Genomic DNA, 16134 nt, shown 5'->3' with positions numbered 1-16134 from the left:
ACAGTAAGAAGGTTTTGACTAGCACAAGCACACGTGTGCCAAGTGATTCCTTTTGTGTGTTGTGGTTTTCATCCACTGTGGAGTGAACTTTTACTGAGCCTCATTCATTCATCTGCCCCACCATAAAAACGCACGGCTATTTTAAACACGTCGTAAAGTGAACCGTGTCACTTGGCCAGGCTGCCCAGTTGTGGGAGTGTGGGACAGGAATCCCTTTGCACCCACCCCACACCCTGCCTTGGCACCCCGAGGATGCATCAGCCCCACAAGCCCAAAGGGACAAAGTGCCTCCTTCTGGAGATGCCTGCAACTTCAGCTCACTCGGGATGGCTCATATAGAGAGATATCTGCATTTCTCTTTCTCCCCGCTTTAAAAGAGCTTTCTTTTCTTAGGGAAAGCTGCTATCTGTGTTCTGAGCACTGAGCCAATAAAGCCATCACAGAGAGGATCTGTTGCCAGAGTCCAGAAAGGGTTAAGGCAGCAGTTGGAGAGGTTTGGGGTGACGTGTGCTTCTGGATGCCTGAGAAGTCTCTTGAAGGTAGTTCCCCTCTGGTGAGGATGGGAGCGTGCTGAGGTCTGAAATCTGAGATCCCTCGCAGCCTGGAGCTGGTGAGGTCCCAGTAAAAGCTGTTTGCCTGCTTTCCCTCTCCGAGCAGTCACACCGCTGCACTGGCCTGGGCAGCATGGAGCCAGCACCCTGGACACTTGTAGGACTCACCCTTCTGCAGCTCCTGCTCATCTCCTGCTTGCCAAGAGGTACTGTAAGAGAGCGTGTGTGTTCCGGCATGGTTGAGTGAGCCCCCTTCCTTCAGTGTGGTCACTGTCATGGGAAGCAGAGAGATCTGCAGGGACAGCAATAATAGAAAGAAAGGGCTCTGCTTTATGTACTTTTTTTCTTGTCAGCATGGAGTGTGTGTGTGTGTAGGTTTACCCAGGAATGATTTTCAGGCAAACTTAATAGCCTTAAAGAGAAACAACTGGCTGAATCTGTTTGCCAATGGCCATTAAGAAAAAGGTATGCAATCACTTTGCTTATTACTCCTTTTATTTTCTCAACACTCAATGCTACGGAAATGATGATAAAAAGAGGCATTTAAGTCTCTGAATTGTAAAGCGTAATTTGTTTAGTTTGGCAAGACAGAGATTTTCCTCTCCAGCCTCAACACCAAGAATGAAGGCAAGGGAGAAAAAAGTGAAGGAAAAAAAGAAAACAAAACCCACACATTGTTTCCAATCTGGGATTTAGCTCTTCCAATATTATTCTCTCGAAGGGGAAGCCTTGTTAAAGCAGAACGATCTTTTTTGTTCTCAAGCCCCATCCCAGTTTCTGCTGAACCAGCAAGTATTATCTTGATAAGGTTGAGCAGAAAGCATTTACTGTTGAGTGCAAATTTGCTGTAGTTATGGCCACGAACCTGGGCTATTTACAGCTGGAGGTGTCCAGACCTGCTTGCAGCAGCCAGCTGTCAGCATCGTGGGCTGCTTTCTTGGGAGCTGCAGCCCTAAGGACTGGGAGGTGAGGTGCCCTCAAGTCACCCACTCTTGAAGCTGCTGCATATTTCAGCACTGCTGACTCCTCTTACCAGGGGAGCTGTCAGATCTGCAGGCACTCAGATCTCAATGGCTGTGAAGAACTGGTGTCAAGGATGGTGTTTCAGAGGCCCCCTCAGCAGGGGCTGCAGCAGAGTCTGCCTCTGCAGTGCCCTTCCCTGCCAAACCCTCAGGACACAGGGAATGGGTGATGACCAGGGTCATCTGCCACCAGGCTGGCCAGCAGCATCTGCAGCCATCCTGGGAGGCTGGCCTCCTGCCAAAGCTCCCCCTGGCTCACAAGCACAGAGAGCTTCTCCCCACCTCTGTGCCACATGCACTGGCTTGTCCCTGCAGTGGCTTGTCCCTCAGACATGTGCCACCTCGCACACTGGGCAGGCAAGGTGGCTCCATGGCATGTGCCATGTGCTGGAGTGGCACAGAACTAGCCCTGCCAGTGGCAGAGTATCCCTGGGCACAGGCTGTGGCTCTCAGGCAGCTGGGTGGGCATAAACCCCTCCTGCTGAATGGGCAGCACGTCTCTCTCTGACCTGCAGAGTCATCTAGCAATGGTCCCTTTGGCAGCAGTGACAAGGGGAGGCAGGAGGAAGGACAGCAATGGCCAGTGACACACAAGGGCTGTGAGCTTTGGAGGGAGGGTGTTAGTTCCCCCAATATCCGCTCCTCACACACCAGGAGCAGTGTGGAAGAGCCTGTGGGACAGACACATGGATGTCAGCTGTCCCCCTTGCCCCCTGCCCTTCCTTGCCATGCCTCCCTGCCCTGCTGCTGCTGGTGGAGCAGCTGCTGGCACTTGCTTGGCACACAGCTGGCACCATGAGGGGGCCTCCTCCAGCCACAGCAGGAGGGGCTATTGGAGACAGGGGAGCAACTCAAAAGTGCAGTGGCCTTAACATGTCAGGGCAGGTTGGAAAATAGCGTTTTGTCTCCTCCCCACAGATGTATCCAATTTTTATCCATAGTTATCACACCCAGTTGCACAGGGCCTGCCTCGAGAGCTGGGGGCAGGAGTCCGGGCGGTCTGGGAATTTACTTTTTGGAATAAACTTGGAGTGCAAGTGACTCATGTTTCCTTAAAAATATATGTGTGTTTTTGTGTGTTTCTGCCTATCTAAACCCTTCCCAACCTCTCTTCCCCTCCCCCTTCAGCCTCTGTCTAGAGAAGTGAAGGCCAGATGCACTCAGACACGTCCAGATGCATTCAATCTTAGCAAATGGGTTACTTCAGTTCACGTGTTTAGGTTCCTAGCATGGACAAAGGGGAAGAGACTTGCTTTTTATTTTGGAAAAAATGCTGGGGTTGCTCACTTTTGACCCTGAGGTCTCTTCAAGTAGCTCCCAGTAGTCCCTGCAAGCCTGCCAATGCCCAGGAATTTTCTCTCCACCAGCCCTGAAGGACCGTGACCTCCACAGGACGATGCAGTTGCCAGCAGCAGGACCTCCCTTGAGCATGTGATGCCCCTCTCCCTCCTGCAAGAACAGGGACATGGTGAGGGGCAAACTGGAAGGAAGGCCACAGGGAGAGAGGCAAGCCAGCAGCAGGGACAGAGGCCTGGCAGACAGAGCATCTTCAGTCCTTGGTCAGGGCTGGACTACACACTCCATGGGAGCTGCAAGGATTAAAATTTGTGGAGGGTTGCTGCAGTCTGTGTGGACTGTTTCTGTCTGGGCAACATTAACTGCAAGTTAAAGTTGTCAACATGTTGCAGGTCTCACACCATTACAAGAGGCTAGTCCTCAAGACAGGTCCAGCTCCACTCCTCTACATTTAGGACACGAGCACATTCTCATGTGATGTGGTCATGAATTAATTTCAATACTGCAGCTGCTTCTTCTCCACAGATTTCCAAACATTCTCTCCTATTGCAGAAGGCTAACATCATCAATGCTGTCACTTACTCAAAAATTCTACATTCATTACCTGTTCCTGTTCCTTGTCTTGCAGCACAGAGAAGACAAATTCTCTTCCTGATCATACTAGTAGAATTTTTCTGCCCAGAATAAGATCCTCTGTCCCAGAGAGAATTGAAGCCTGAAGGGTGATGTGGCAACTTCTGAAGAGTCTTAACCTGGATATTTCTTCCTGCCACAGCTTTTCTCAAATAAGCCAAAAGGCCACAGTTCCAATAATAAGATCACAAATGCCAGGTCATAAATACTGAGAAGAAACTAAATGAGAAGTTTCTTTAAAAAAGGCAGTCAAATTAGTGTGCATTTATTAAGTGGGCAGATTCCACTTAGTATTGTAGATTTCTTCCTGTGTTCTTCCACTGGCTTTGATTTTTAGAGATCCTTTCTTTTTGCCTCTCCCCACTTGCCACTGTGTGAAAGCACACACTACAGGCAGAAAAGGTTGCTGACTGACTCTGTAGAAGCAGCAGTTTAATTATTCAGCAAAGATCTGTGACCATAAAGTAAGCACACTGAGTAAAGCTAAAACAGGGATGTATTTCAACTCCTCTTTTAATTAGCCCAGCTGCTGAAAGAATAATAGGTACATAATTTCTAAAGAGAAGCAAGTGGTTTTAGAGACAGCATTATCCCTTTCATCCTCTTAACACATCAAAGAGACAGACACAATTTGCACAGTAGTTTATCGCAGGCAAAAAGGTCAACAATAAAGACCTGCACTTTCCTTTATTATTAAAGGTTTGGGATACATAATTTTCCAAGAGCCCCAGTAAAAGTCTCTTAAAGGGAATATCCCTCTTCCCTTCTTCTTGGCCTCACTGAAATCAAATGGAGAATTTTACTATTCATCACAATGGAGCCACAGTTTCAGCCAGGGCTGCACTCAGAGCATTTGCTGTTGTCAATGTCCACACACCTGAGGCTGTGGGGTGAGGCCCAGCTTGCATACCTGTGCAATGGCAGCAGAACCAAGTAAGAAAGGAGCAGAAAAATGAGATGGACCTAAATGTAAGCTGCTACTAGGTTTCATCTCTGTTGAAGCTGTCTTCTCTTTAATGAGAAGTTAAAGAATCCTTTCAGAATTATTACAGGGCCAAACATTCCCTACTAACAGCCTTAAGAAATTGCTCCTTCAAATTCAACTGCTTGTTCCTTTCTTCAAGACAGTAGTTGTCGTTGAGCAGCATGTTGAAAAATAAGGATGAAATCAAACACAAAGGGGCATGTTCTCATCCGTGGAACACAAACTGGTTAAATAATCACTTCAAAAAGTCATCCTCTATGGACTCAAATTCGAGACATGTATCTATCTGTTTGTATCTGGTCTTACACTGCATTGTTACTGCAAATGGCACTTTTCAAAGCAATCTGAAATAACATTTCTTTGAGCTTAAGTAATGTTTGCCAATTTACTGATGGATAAACTGAGGCATGGAAGGATAATTTTCGCAGGATAACAGAATGGACTTGCAGCATAGGAAGTTCCCTCCAAGGACAGATATGGCAAACTGGTTTTTTTCTCAATCAGTCATCAGATCCTCCACATAGCAGCTACTGTCAGCACAAATACAAGGGTGGGAATGGGAAGTCAGGGAGAGGGGGGAGAAAAATGTCCCATCTTAGCAGCAGCAAGGGCTTATATCAGCTTAAAGTGACTGTACTCTAAAAAATCCTCATTCTTTTAAAGAAGTGGAAGACTCAAGAAATAATTGGTATAATTGGACTTGCTTCAATTCATTTTACTTCTTAGCTACACAGTTTTCCCAGCTCTCAGATCTTTGGAGCAGAAATCCCTTTCCATCCAGCGAGGTGTCTATGATATACAAATTCACAATGGCAAAAGATCAGTCAGCTGAAGCTGACATTTCACCATGATGAGCAGCCTGACCCACCCCTGAGGCAACAATGTGCTTGTGAATCTCTTCTTGAATCACCAAAGCTTTAAGTCTGATCTCAGCTCTGGGCATGAGGGGAGGCAGCAGCATCACTGAGGTGAACTGTTGTTCGACTGACACTGCCAACAAGGAGAACATTGTCTGGAGCACCACCTCCAACTGGTGTTTCACAAAATCCATCACTGACAGATCCTCCAGGATCTGACATGCTGTAGGGATGAGGAGGTCTTGCTAGGTGCAGATGTAGGTAGCAAGCATGACTGCACTGCCATCTGAGCCTGAAAATGTTGATCTTCCACTGCAGAGTCCTGCTCAGGCTGGACCCAAAGCATCAGGTGAAGTGTTGTGCTGAGCTGTGCCAGGCTCCTGAGCCAAGCAGGTCTTCCCTCCAGCACACGCCCTGGACGCTTGCGTGCTTTCCCAACACAGGCATTTCTTGCATGGTTTCCATGGTCTTGAGCTGCTTCCATGTGAGCTGTTTATGCCTGGATTTAATGGGCTTTTCTTCCATCATTAAAATCTCATAAATTAATCCACTGTTTATTTGCCTGTCCAGAGTCTTGTTTGTTCTTTGCAGTTAAATATTTTGCATGGGTTGTCAAGCAGCTTCTTCCGGCTTGTCCCAAAATCAAAGACCCAGTCACTGCCTGCAGGCCAGACTGCCTGCTTTGGAAGATTATCAAAGTAAAGCTCACAAAACACCCCACAATTCTCTCTGCCACAGCTGGCCGAGGCCTTGCTTTCAGCATTTTACTCAGTCAATAAATCTTCCCCCACTTTTCTCTGCCTCATTCTCTTCTGTTTTGCGGTAATAATGGCCAAGTGTGTGTGGGGGAGCTGCCAGTGGCCGCCCATCCCCAAACACACAAGGGGGAGCAGGGTTATGCCTCTGCCTCCCCGGAGCACAGGCTGAGCTCAGCCACACAAACAAACATTGCTTACACACATAAGTGACTCTCTGCATATCCCTCTTAAACTTCTGAGGCAAAGGTTTTATCTGCCTTTTTTTCAGTAGCCCAGAGATAAAACAAAAGGGATCCTTTTGTTATTAAAGGGATGCATAAACCCTTCAATCATATTTTATTTAAAGAATAGCTTCTACAGAACCTCAAAATAATAGATTCCATGATTTCTGTGAAGAAAATCCTAGAAGGGCCACTTAAAAATCTCAAATCCAAAAATTTCCTTGTCAAGGCTACATAAATTGCCCAAACTGCAGAAGCTGAGAACCTGAAAGGGAATTGTCAGTAAGTCAAAAGATAGTTTTTTAGACATTTTCATTGTCTAAGCTTAGACAAAAGAAGTGAGCAAAAAGCATTTCTAGGTGGCAGAAAGTATATATCTACAATTTTTTAAGGGCCAAGATCAGCTGCTCCCTTCTTAACACTAAATATTACCTCAAGGTCAACTTATTCTACAAATATACACATTTGATCCACCAAGAGTAAGTGTGGTCTCTGCTTTTTGTCTCTGTTGTGTACACAAGATCAACATATGAAAATAAATATTCATATGCACACATTCACACTCTCTACCTACATGCAAATACATATGTAATATTTTAGGGAAGAACAGAGCAATTTAGGTTGAAAGGGACCTCTGGATGTCACATGGTCCAGCTCATCTCTCAGTGCTAACTTGGAAGTTGTGTTGCTCACAGCCTTACCTTGCCAGGATGTGAGCTCCTGCAAGGATGGAGACTTTCCTTTGTCACCCCAATGTAAGTTTGCCTGTGAATACTTGGATCATTTTACAGACAAAAAATTCTCTTGAATAATATATCCACTTTATTAATAGGCTTTAGCAAGCTTGAGATAAATTAGATTTCTATCTTGAGTTAGGAAAAGAATGAGAATTTGAAGGATGCTTTACAAAAGCTCTGAGTGGTGGGTAGTTATTTATTAGTCAGACTTTAAAGAGTGCTGCTTCAGGAAGGAGTGAGACCCCCACCCCATACACCAGAGACACAGCTATTGTCTGCCTTGTATGGTGAGATGTATCAAACGGAGTGTCAGTTCCATGGAGATAATTAAATGTGTGTAATTAATTTTCTCTGGAATCTGAATCAGATACAATTCATAGATAAAAGGCTTAATTAAAAGGGAATAATAGCCATAGGTTAAGAAGCCCCAGCCTGGCCAGGATGACTGACTGCCATTCTGGAAATTAGAAGGCATGAGTTTAATTCCCCACTCTACCATTGTTTTTCCCTGGGACCTTGAGCAAAGTCACTTCACCTCCCTTGTGCTTCATTTTCCCATCTGGAAAGAGAACTTTGTAAAGATCTACAGGCAAAAGGGTCTATAACTGCTGAACAATAAGATTATTTCAATGCAAGATTCCACTACTGGAACAAAAAATACAGAATCTTATTGGACAGAAGGAACAGCTTTTTGTTTTTGGAATGATTATAGGGGCAGAGAGGGGGGATGCAGCCTCTTTCCTAAACTTAGAGCAGCAGTGGTCCGTACTCCAGGCACAAGGGATAGGCTCAGCTCTGAGGAGCACAAAGGGCTGCATTTCATTTCCCAGCCAAAGTGGGGAAAAAAAAGAAAAGAAGAAACAGTTTGGTGGTCCTTTTTTTATGGAGTCAGTAAAAATCATTAGGGGAGAAGATAAGCTTCCAGAAACCAGGCTTCATGAGGTCATGGAGAGTCAAGTGAGACAGAGCAGCAAGGCTCAGTGGTAGGGAGCTCCAGCAGGCACAGTAATTAGGCTGTCAGCGACAATGAAACAAAAAAACATTCGTGTGAGAAGGAAGACAGGTACAGGCATGGATGGGAGTGTTTCACCTTAGAGATATATGGCTTGTTTCATGACAAGGCAACCCTGTTACTCAGAGTTTAATACACAAGGAAAAAGGTTGTTACCTAACCACAATTAAAAAAGAAAAAGGAAAAAAAAAAAAAAAAAAGAAAGGAGGATAGAAGGGGAAAAAAGAGCTAGTCTCATTAAGTTTCCTTCATGTCTCATCTTTCTAGTCTGCTCTCTCTTTTTACTATCAAACTCCATGAAAGCAGTCATCAGGGCTGTCAGCTGCTTAGAAGGCATGCTGACAGCTCTGTGCACTCCTTGGATCTCTCTTTGTAGAATTTAGACAGCACACTGGTGGAGAAAGACAGGATCTGCACTTATTGTGGCAGTCCTGAGTCACAGTCTGAGGTTGTTTCTTAAAAGGGTACTTCCAGCATAGCTTAGATATCATATGAGGTTATGCTAAATAATAGGAAGATGTTACCATATTAGAAATGCCAGGCAAAATGAACCTTTAAAAATAACAAAAAATCTTGTTTCCTTTGGCAGTGAAGTCAAATGTAACAACATGTGCTTCTGGGTGAAAATAGGGAGTAAAACCAGCTAAAAAGCAACTTTAAAAATGGCCTTTCCTGGTGGGCCCCCTAGTTTTCAAGAATAGCAAATTCACAAGCAGAAATACAACCAAAACATGCAATCATAGTTTAAATAATCTATACTATAGATGATGCTTTAAATCAGTCCTGCAATCTGAAGAAACTTTCTCATGTGATATCATCCTCTGTGTTTTTTTAAAGCTATTTTTCTCACCACAGAAGTGGGCAGGCCTTGCAGAGAAAGCGAACATATTCTTCCCTCTGGTCCGTTTGCTTCCTCTGGCTGGCACTGTGAAACTCCTGTGTGTTCCTTAGACATGCAAACCATGCTGACATTTCAGGTGCATGTTGCCACGTAGTTTGGGTGTTTCTGGGCTGAAGACCTTGGCCAGCCTCATGGCATCCATGATCTGACAAACCACTGGACAAAGGATCCTGCCAGTCCTCATCAGATAATGGATTGGGTGTCCTCCTCTCTGTTCCCTGCAGAGTACACAGTGATCAATGAAAACTGCCCAGGAGCCGAGTGGAATATCATGTGTCGGGAATGCTGTGAATACGACCAGATCGAGTGCATCTGCCCAGGACAGAAAGAAAGAGTGGGCTACACCATTCCCTGCTGCAGGAACGAGGAGAATGAGTGTGACTCCTGCTTAATCCACCCAGGTATGTTTGTGGCCATGCTGTGCTCACACCAAATCTTCGGCCAAGGCATCATGGCAGATGCTGGGCAGGGCAGTGGTGAACAAGCACATCTCACTGAGGCATGGGATTGTCCTCCATTTCCTTCATCTGCAAGCTGACAGCAGCAAGACACTTGGCAAGGTTCCCTCAAAGCAGGCAGCATCACTGGCCAAAAAACCCAACAGCAGTGTTGTTTCTACTAGCAGTGTTGTCAGGATGTCTTGGGCAGGCTTGGAAGCTGCCAAAGGGTGACACGACAGCTGGCTTCTCACCAGGAGTGTTTTGGTAGTACTCTTGGTTGATTTGCATCCCCAAAGCAAAAGAGGAGAGATAACTTGGAAGTGCCACAAGCAAGGAGGAAAAAGAAAAGTGAAAGGGGATAGGAGGAGAGAGCAGGAGGAGCTAGGACCAGTTTAGAAGTCATCAGAATAATTTAGGCTGGGCCCAAGTGGCATCAGCACACACATTCAGACTCCTGAGAGAGGCGTTTACAGTTGGAGCAATGAGATTTAGAGGTTTGGGCAAGTCAGACCAGGAGTTTGGTTCCAAATCTCAGAGCTGCCTAGGGCGTGGAGGTTGGGTATGGTTCCCAGCGGGAGAGCTGTCAGCACCTCTGCAGTCATGAACATCATTGGCATTTTCTGTGGAAAAGACAGAGAGGCTGCTCCTCTTCCCACAGGACAATCCACCTTGGCTTTCATCTAACACAGTGGCTCTCTTTTTAGGCTGCACCATCTTCGAGAACTGCAAGTCCTGTCGCAATGGCTCCTGGGGAGGGACACTCGATGACTTCTACATCAAGGGAATCTACTGTGCAGAGTGCAGAGCTGGCTGGTATGGAGGGGACTGCATGAGTAAGTGTCCTGCACGGGCAGGGAGGGATGGCAGGGACAGGGAGTGGTGGGACAGAGCTGTGCCTTTCCAGCTATTCCTGCACAGCAGCTCTTGCAAAGGGCACGGGCAGAAGGCAAACACAACCAGGCAGTAAGCAGATCTACAATTAGGAAAAAAACTTCTCTCCCAGTGCTTGTCTGAGGCCCAGGAATTGGACTGGGCCTCATGTCATGGTGAGTTAGAACCCTACAAAATATCTGTTTGGGTTTGGTTTATTTTAAAACTTTAACTACCGTGACTCCGGAAATCTTCTGTAATCTGCATTTCTTGGACTCACGTCATCATAGACCCTGAGCATAAGCATAAACATTTACAAGGGCAGCAGCTATATCAAAAAGATCTTACCCTCTGTCCTCCTTCAAGCCCTGCCAGCCCCAAAGATATCCCAGGGTTTCCTTCCTCTGCCACACATCTTCAACACACTTCAAGGTGCCTCTGGAAAACACTGTCTTGTAACTTCTGATTATGTCACAACAATGAGTGTTTCAGGCCCCAGTACCAATATCTAAAGGTTTTGTTCCTGACAGTGTACAAAAGCTCCTGCTTTTTAGTTTTGCTAAGTTGTTAATCCCAATTTTGTCTTTCAATAATGAATTCCATCAGGTAACTGTGTAATGTTTAAGACTGGTATTTCCTTCACCAATTTCCCACCAGTGAAGGTGAAGCTCTCTTTCAATTTTTATTGACTGTCTCTTTGTTCATATTTTGCTGGAAGGGATAAAAGCAGATTCTGCTTTCCCTACTCTGTTCTGTCTATTCAGCTATATAACTTAGGCTTGTGTTCTCTTAGTCATTTAATTTAAAGCAACAATTTAACTTGCTTTCACAACACTGCCCATGATCATTCAGGAGGTGAAAGCATATAAAACAAAATCATTGCTTCAAATAGCAGAATGTGGGGAATCAACATGTTTCAGCAACAGAGCTATCTCAGACTTGAGGCTTTGAAGTTGATCAACTGAGTCCCCTGCCGTTTACGGTGTGATTTCTGAGAACACTTTAAAGTCCCATTTTCTCTAGGTGCATGCTAGAGCTTCTCTGGAATTTTCTTTAAAAGAAGAGCCAAGAAAGAGTCATTAGCTCATCAAATTTTTCCTCCATCTGCCTGAATACATTGGTTGCCTACAGTATATTTCAGTTTATTCTTCCCACTTGTATTGAAGCAAACACACCTTCACACAGAGGTCTATTTGGATATTTTTGCATACTGAAAGTTTGGACAGCTTTGTCTTATAACATTTTTCTTACTACCTGCTCTTTTAAGGGACCCAGTGTGACACTGAAGCTGTGCTCTCTTTCATGTGGTTCTGTGGTACTTGAGAGGTGGGGTAGGAAGGTTAGACAGAGCTGTTGTCTCTTCCACTCTTACAGTGGGGACACAGAGGACAGTTGTGATGCCAACACATCCCGAGCTCCCCTTTTGTGGCTAACTCAATTTTGGCCTTGATGCATGGCTCAGGCATGGAGAAAACCGCATGTCTGGAAAGCAGCCCCCACCCACGATGGGTGCCGGACTGCGCCTCCCAGCGATGTGGCTCTGGGTCTGGAGGGCGGCCAGCAAGTAGCCTTGGAATGCCAGCAGGCACAGGCTGCTGGAGCCGTGGATGTGCTAGTACACCTCAGCTGGGAGAGCACAGGAGGAGCCATCTCCGGTACCTGCATACGGTATCACAGCTCAAACTTTGCAGCCAGCCCTGGGTGCCTCGTCAGCGGCAGAGGGCCAAGAAATCCCGGAATGACAAAGAAGCGCCAGCACGGTAATAGCGGGATGTAAACAATTTGCCTACTCCGTCCTACGCTGCCAAGGCCAGCGCTGCCGGGCACGGCGCGGCCTCCCGTGCGGCGCGGGGGGCGGGCGGCAGCTCCCGCCGGGCTCTGTCTCCCTCTCGCGGGGCCGGCGGGCGCTGCCGCCGCGCCGCGGCTCCCGGGCCGGGCCGGCCGGGCAGGAGGGCGAGCGCCGCTCCGGCCGCATCCCTGCACTGCCGTGCTGAGGCAGCGCCCCGGGCACGGCGCGCCCGGCTCGGCGGCCACTGCAGCCCGGCCCGGCGGCCACTGCAGCCCCGGCCGCCAGGGGCCTCGCAGGCATCGGCACCGGCCCGCACGGGCGGTAGGGGGCGGCCGGGGGCCCGCGGAGGCCGCGCCGTGAGGCTCCGGTCATCCCGCGGGATGGGCGCCGGGAAGGGAGCGCGGGGGATCTGCGGGCAGGATCAGCGCCTGTTGATGCTGTACGCGGCGGGGGGAGCGCTGTGGCACGGTCTGGGTGCCTCCGGGGGAACAATGAGGCCCAGGCCCCGCAGCGCTCCAGGGGCTGAGAGCGTTGGCCAGCGCAGGGTGAGTCCCCTGGAGAGATTTGTGGGGGCTGCCAGCAAAAGTAGCAATGATATAAAGCCATGGCGAGGAAGAAGTACCACGGGATGGCCCATGGGTCTGTCCGGTTTGTAGTATCCGCTGGCATAGCTGGAAGCATGGGTATGGCTGAAAACCCTGCAGAACCCTTTCCTCTGTACCCTGCACTCCAGCAGTTTTTGCCAGCCCCAAGTTGTAATGTCACTTCAAGGCACATGCTCCATCAAAGCAGGGGAGAAAGTGGTGTTTGCTAACAGCTGTTCTCAGCTCTGCTGTCCAAATGTGGACCCTGTGCCAGGCAAGAGTACTTGCAGTTTTTGAAACTTTCTGAACATTACTGTTTCACATAATACTGGTGACCGGCAACCAACAGGAAGCAGCAAGTTGTGATAAGTGACAGCTGCCTTCCCATATCAGCCTGTTTCTGAATAGCAGAAACCTTTCTACTGTCTTTCTCCTCTTTTCAGTCGTCCTGACCTTTGAAGGAGCCTCACATCTGAGATGCAGCACTCAAACAGAAGATAATGTGTCCTTACCAAAGGTCGTCTCAGGACCTCTCCCTCCATAGACCTATGGGTCTCTGTGGGCTACAACTCAGAGGTCTCCTGAATTTTTTATTCTCTGTTAGTAACAAGCCTTGGAGGAAATCTTACTGTGGCCCTGAAAGCTGCCTTTTTTTCAGGAACAGGAACGGAACAAGGATGTTGATACTCTGCCAAAGTGGTTTATTTTTTTGTAAATGAGGCAGAATTTGCCAGCATTTGTGTTTATGATGTAAATTATTTTTGAGGGCTTTCCAGGTCTCCTGCAGATTTAGAATAGGAAGAGAAAAGGCTCCTTTTGATCAACATATGATTGAACTGTTGGTCTGGGGAGTCAGCCTAACTTCTGCTAGAAGCGCTGGAGATTAAAGAGCGCAGATTTGATGTGATCGCAAAGGTGCTTCGTGCAGAGAGGGGTGGGAGCAAACCTGAGAACGTTCTTTTGGAGAGGGTTACTGAATGGCTCCTCTTTAGTCTCTGGACCACCTGCTTTGCTGGCCAAACCTACTTCCTCGGCGCCAGTGTTCAGAGAGTTCAGGCTGTACCACAGCAAACAGAGAAGTGTGTTTAGTATGCCGTGCATACAAGTATCTCTTTGCACCAGTTCTCTGGCTTTCCTTTGTTAAAGGCATCGAAAACTCAAAAGCCCTTCAGGACGAAAGGGAAACTTTCTTTGAGGTGGTCCAAGCCCCCTGTCAAACCCTCTGAAGATTTCTAGCAGCTTTGTCCCAGGTTGTTTTTGAGGCAGGAGCCAATGGCAGCACAAGGGCCTGTTTCTTGCTGTGGGAAGGAGCATTATCATTTTCACCACAGCAGATCCTGCTGAACTCGTTGAATTCTAATGTGGTTGCTGGGCACACTCATTAATCCTCGCCTTTTACAGAGGGAACTGAGCGAGCCACAGAAGAGGATGAAACACTTTTGAGGAACTCTTCTGAGCAGGATTTCTGTTTCCTTGGGTCCTGCTTAATTAAGGGTAACCGAGGGTAAATGAACAAAGGGTATTTCATTTGAGCAACACTTTCTTAAGAAGAAAGAGCGGGAATTGACCTGCAGTCTTCATGTTTCCCCATAGACCAGATGCAGCAGGATTGATTTCCAGACACTATGATCAATGGGAACCACAGATGCTCGGTACTTCACCGAATCAGGTCACTGTCACCCTTTCTCCCTCGGGAAGGAAGGGCCCGGAGGCGAGTGTTAAAACCCTCTGTTTCAGTAGGAAACATTCTTCCTGGGTTATTGGTTAAAAGCTTAGGGTTTCTCTAGGGAAACAGACGGAAGCAGCAGAGCTTTCTGTCAGACTGAAGAGGTAAAAAAGAAGTGAGAGAATTGCTGTGGAGGTCTTTTGGGTCATTCAACTTTTTGCTTATCCTCATCTGCAGTGTGTAGGCTCTCCTGATTAGGTGACACTGTTAGACTGAATTGCAATTTTTGGCTTACAGATAACAGCCTCATACTCCAGCAAAGCAACAGAAGGCTTACCAGGGGAGGTGGCCATGTGCAAGACTCCACTTGGAAAGATGTAGTCAGGAAACCAGGAGCTGAAAAATTAGCTCTGTCTGATACAGTGACTTAACTGTGCATTTTGCTAGGACGTGCATGTGCAGATCACAGTAAGCTCTGAAAAAAATCACTAAACGACTTTGCATCTTCCACAGAGGAAAATATAATTAGCCAAATTTTATAGCTGGGGAAAAGGGAGAGGTTACTGAAGGTGAGAGAACTCTCTGGGCTAAAAATGTTCAGCATTCAAGATGAGGAATTAGGACAACTATCCCTGGACAGATGCCTAGGGACAGCTGCAGGATTTTCATGAAAAGATATTGCTCCCCCGGTGTGACCTTGTCTGCTATTTGCTCAGCTCATTGTCCTCTGATGGTTTTCTTAGATTGGGCATAAATGACTGGAGTACTTCATCTTATCCTGTTGGTGCTGAAGCACATTCCATAGTATGGTGAAAAACTGAGAGCAGCACAGGCAGAGTGGAACAAGACTAGAGGAAGGATAAGAATGAACCTGAAAGAAGAGATAAGGGCTCTTATCACATATAGTATATTCTATATGTGTCACACTGAGTCATCAGTGTCACGCTAATGATAGAGGAGCTGTGATGTTTATATATCTTAATTGGCATGGTGGCATTAACATGCAAGGATGATGTAGTGAATCCTGAGGACAAACTTGTCCTCTATGAATATATCAGCTCTTTTTCCTCCTAGAGTCTCCTTATGAAGGACTGGCAACCATGACGTTGGGTGCAACAGATTTTTTGTCTCATTCTTTTGCTTGAGCTAATTCAGGTGTTCATTGTAGTTTTGTCGCTTTCCCACCAGCTTCCTCAGCTTCAATGGTTGCAAATGTCAGCATGGGCTCCATCAAAACTGTTCTGAGCTGGAGCATCAGCCAGGTGTGTAGGTGGGCTAATTAACAGAGAGGCAAAAGCTGAAAGAAATGGTTTCACGAAATTGCATTGCAAACCAGGCAGAAGCAATCAACTGCAATTTTCCTGGGGGTACTCTTAGCCTAGACAATACTCCAATACAATCCTAACTCTTCACAACCATTGTGTGGCTGTCCCAGTATTTTATACATTGCCTTGTAAGAAAGAGTGTATCTTCCTAAGCCACTCCATCGTCTCCTTCTGGTGTTATTTCTACTTATATTTTTTTCAAATGTCTCTTGAAGGTCCTTCACACAATTTTTTTTCTTCTTTTTCTCCCCAGGGTGTGGGCAGGTTCTTCGGGCCTCCAAAGGTCAGATTTTGCTGGAGGGTTACCCACTGAATGCACGATGTGAATGGACTATCCATGTTCAGGCTGGATTTAACATTGAGTTAAGGTGGGTCCTGCTGACTTTTAGCCAGCTCTGATTTCAGGTGGACATTGGGATGTGTGGGTAACCAAGAGGCAAAGAGAGTCAGCAGCTGTGAGCCCTGGGGCAGTGAAGGTATAGCAACC

At 46.8% G+C, this 16134-nt stretch overlaps 1 protein-coding gene across 2 annotated transcripts in view; it reads left to right on the top strand.

Annotated features, from left to right (window-relative positions):
• Positions 1–557: 557 nt before the first annotated feature.
• The window catches only part of PAMR1 (peptidase domain containing associated with muscle regeneration 1), a 55336-nt gene continuing 39759 nt past the window's right edge, over positions 558–16134 (top strand). For both annotated transcript variants that reach the window (XM_059474307.1, XM_059474306.1), the window contains exons 1-4: positions 558–757; positions 9198–9374; positions 10118–10246; positions 15901–16015. In XM_059474307.1, coding sequence (XP_059330290.1) covers positions 685–757; positions 9198–9374; positions 10118–10246; positions 15901–16015 — 494 coding nt within the window. In that variant the 5' untranslated portion in view covers positions 558–684. The remainder of the gene's footprint in view (positions 758–9197; positions 9375–10117; positions 10247–15900; positions 16016–16134) is intronic.

Source organism: Ammospiza nelsoni, chromosome 6 (genome assembly GCF_027579445.1).
Source record: "Ammospiza nelsoni isolate bAmmNel1 chromosome 6, bAmmNel1.pri, whole genome shotgun sequence".
In the NCBI taxonomy this organism is placed as follows: domain Eukaryota; kingdom Metazoa; phylum Chordata; class Aves; order Passeriformes; family Passerellidae; genus Ammospiza; species Ammospiza nelsoni.
The sequence above is the reverse complement of the archived record's forward strand: the minus strand, read 5'-3'. Positions and strand labels throughout refer to the sequence as shown.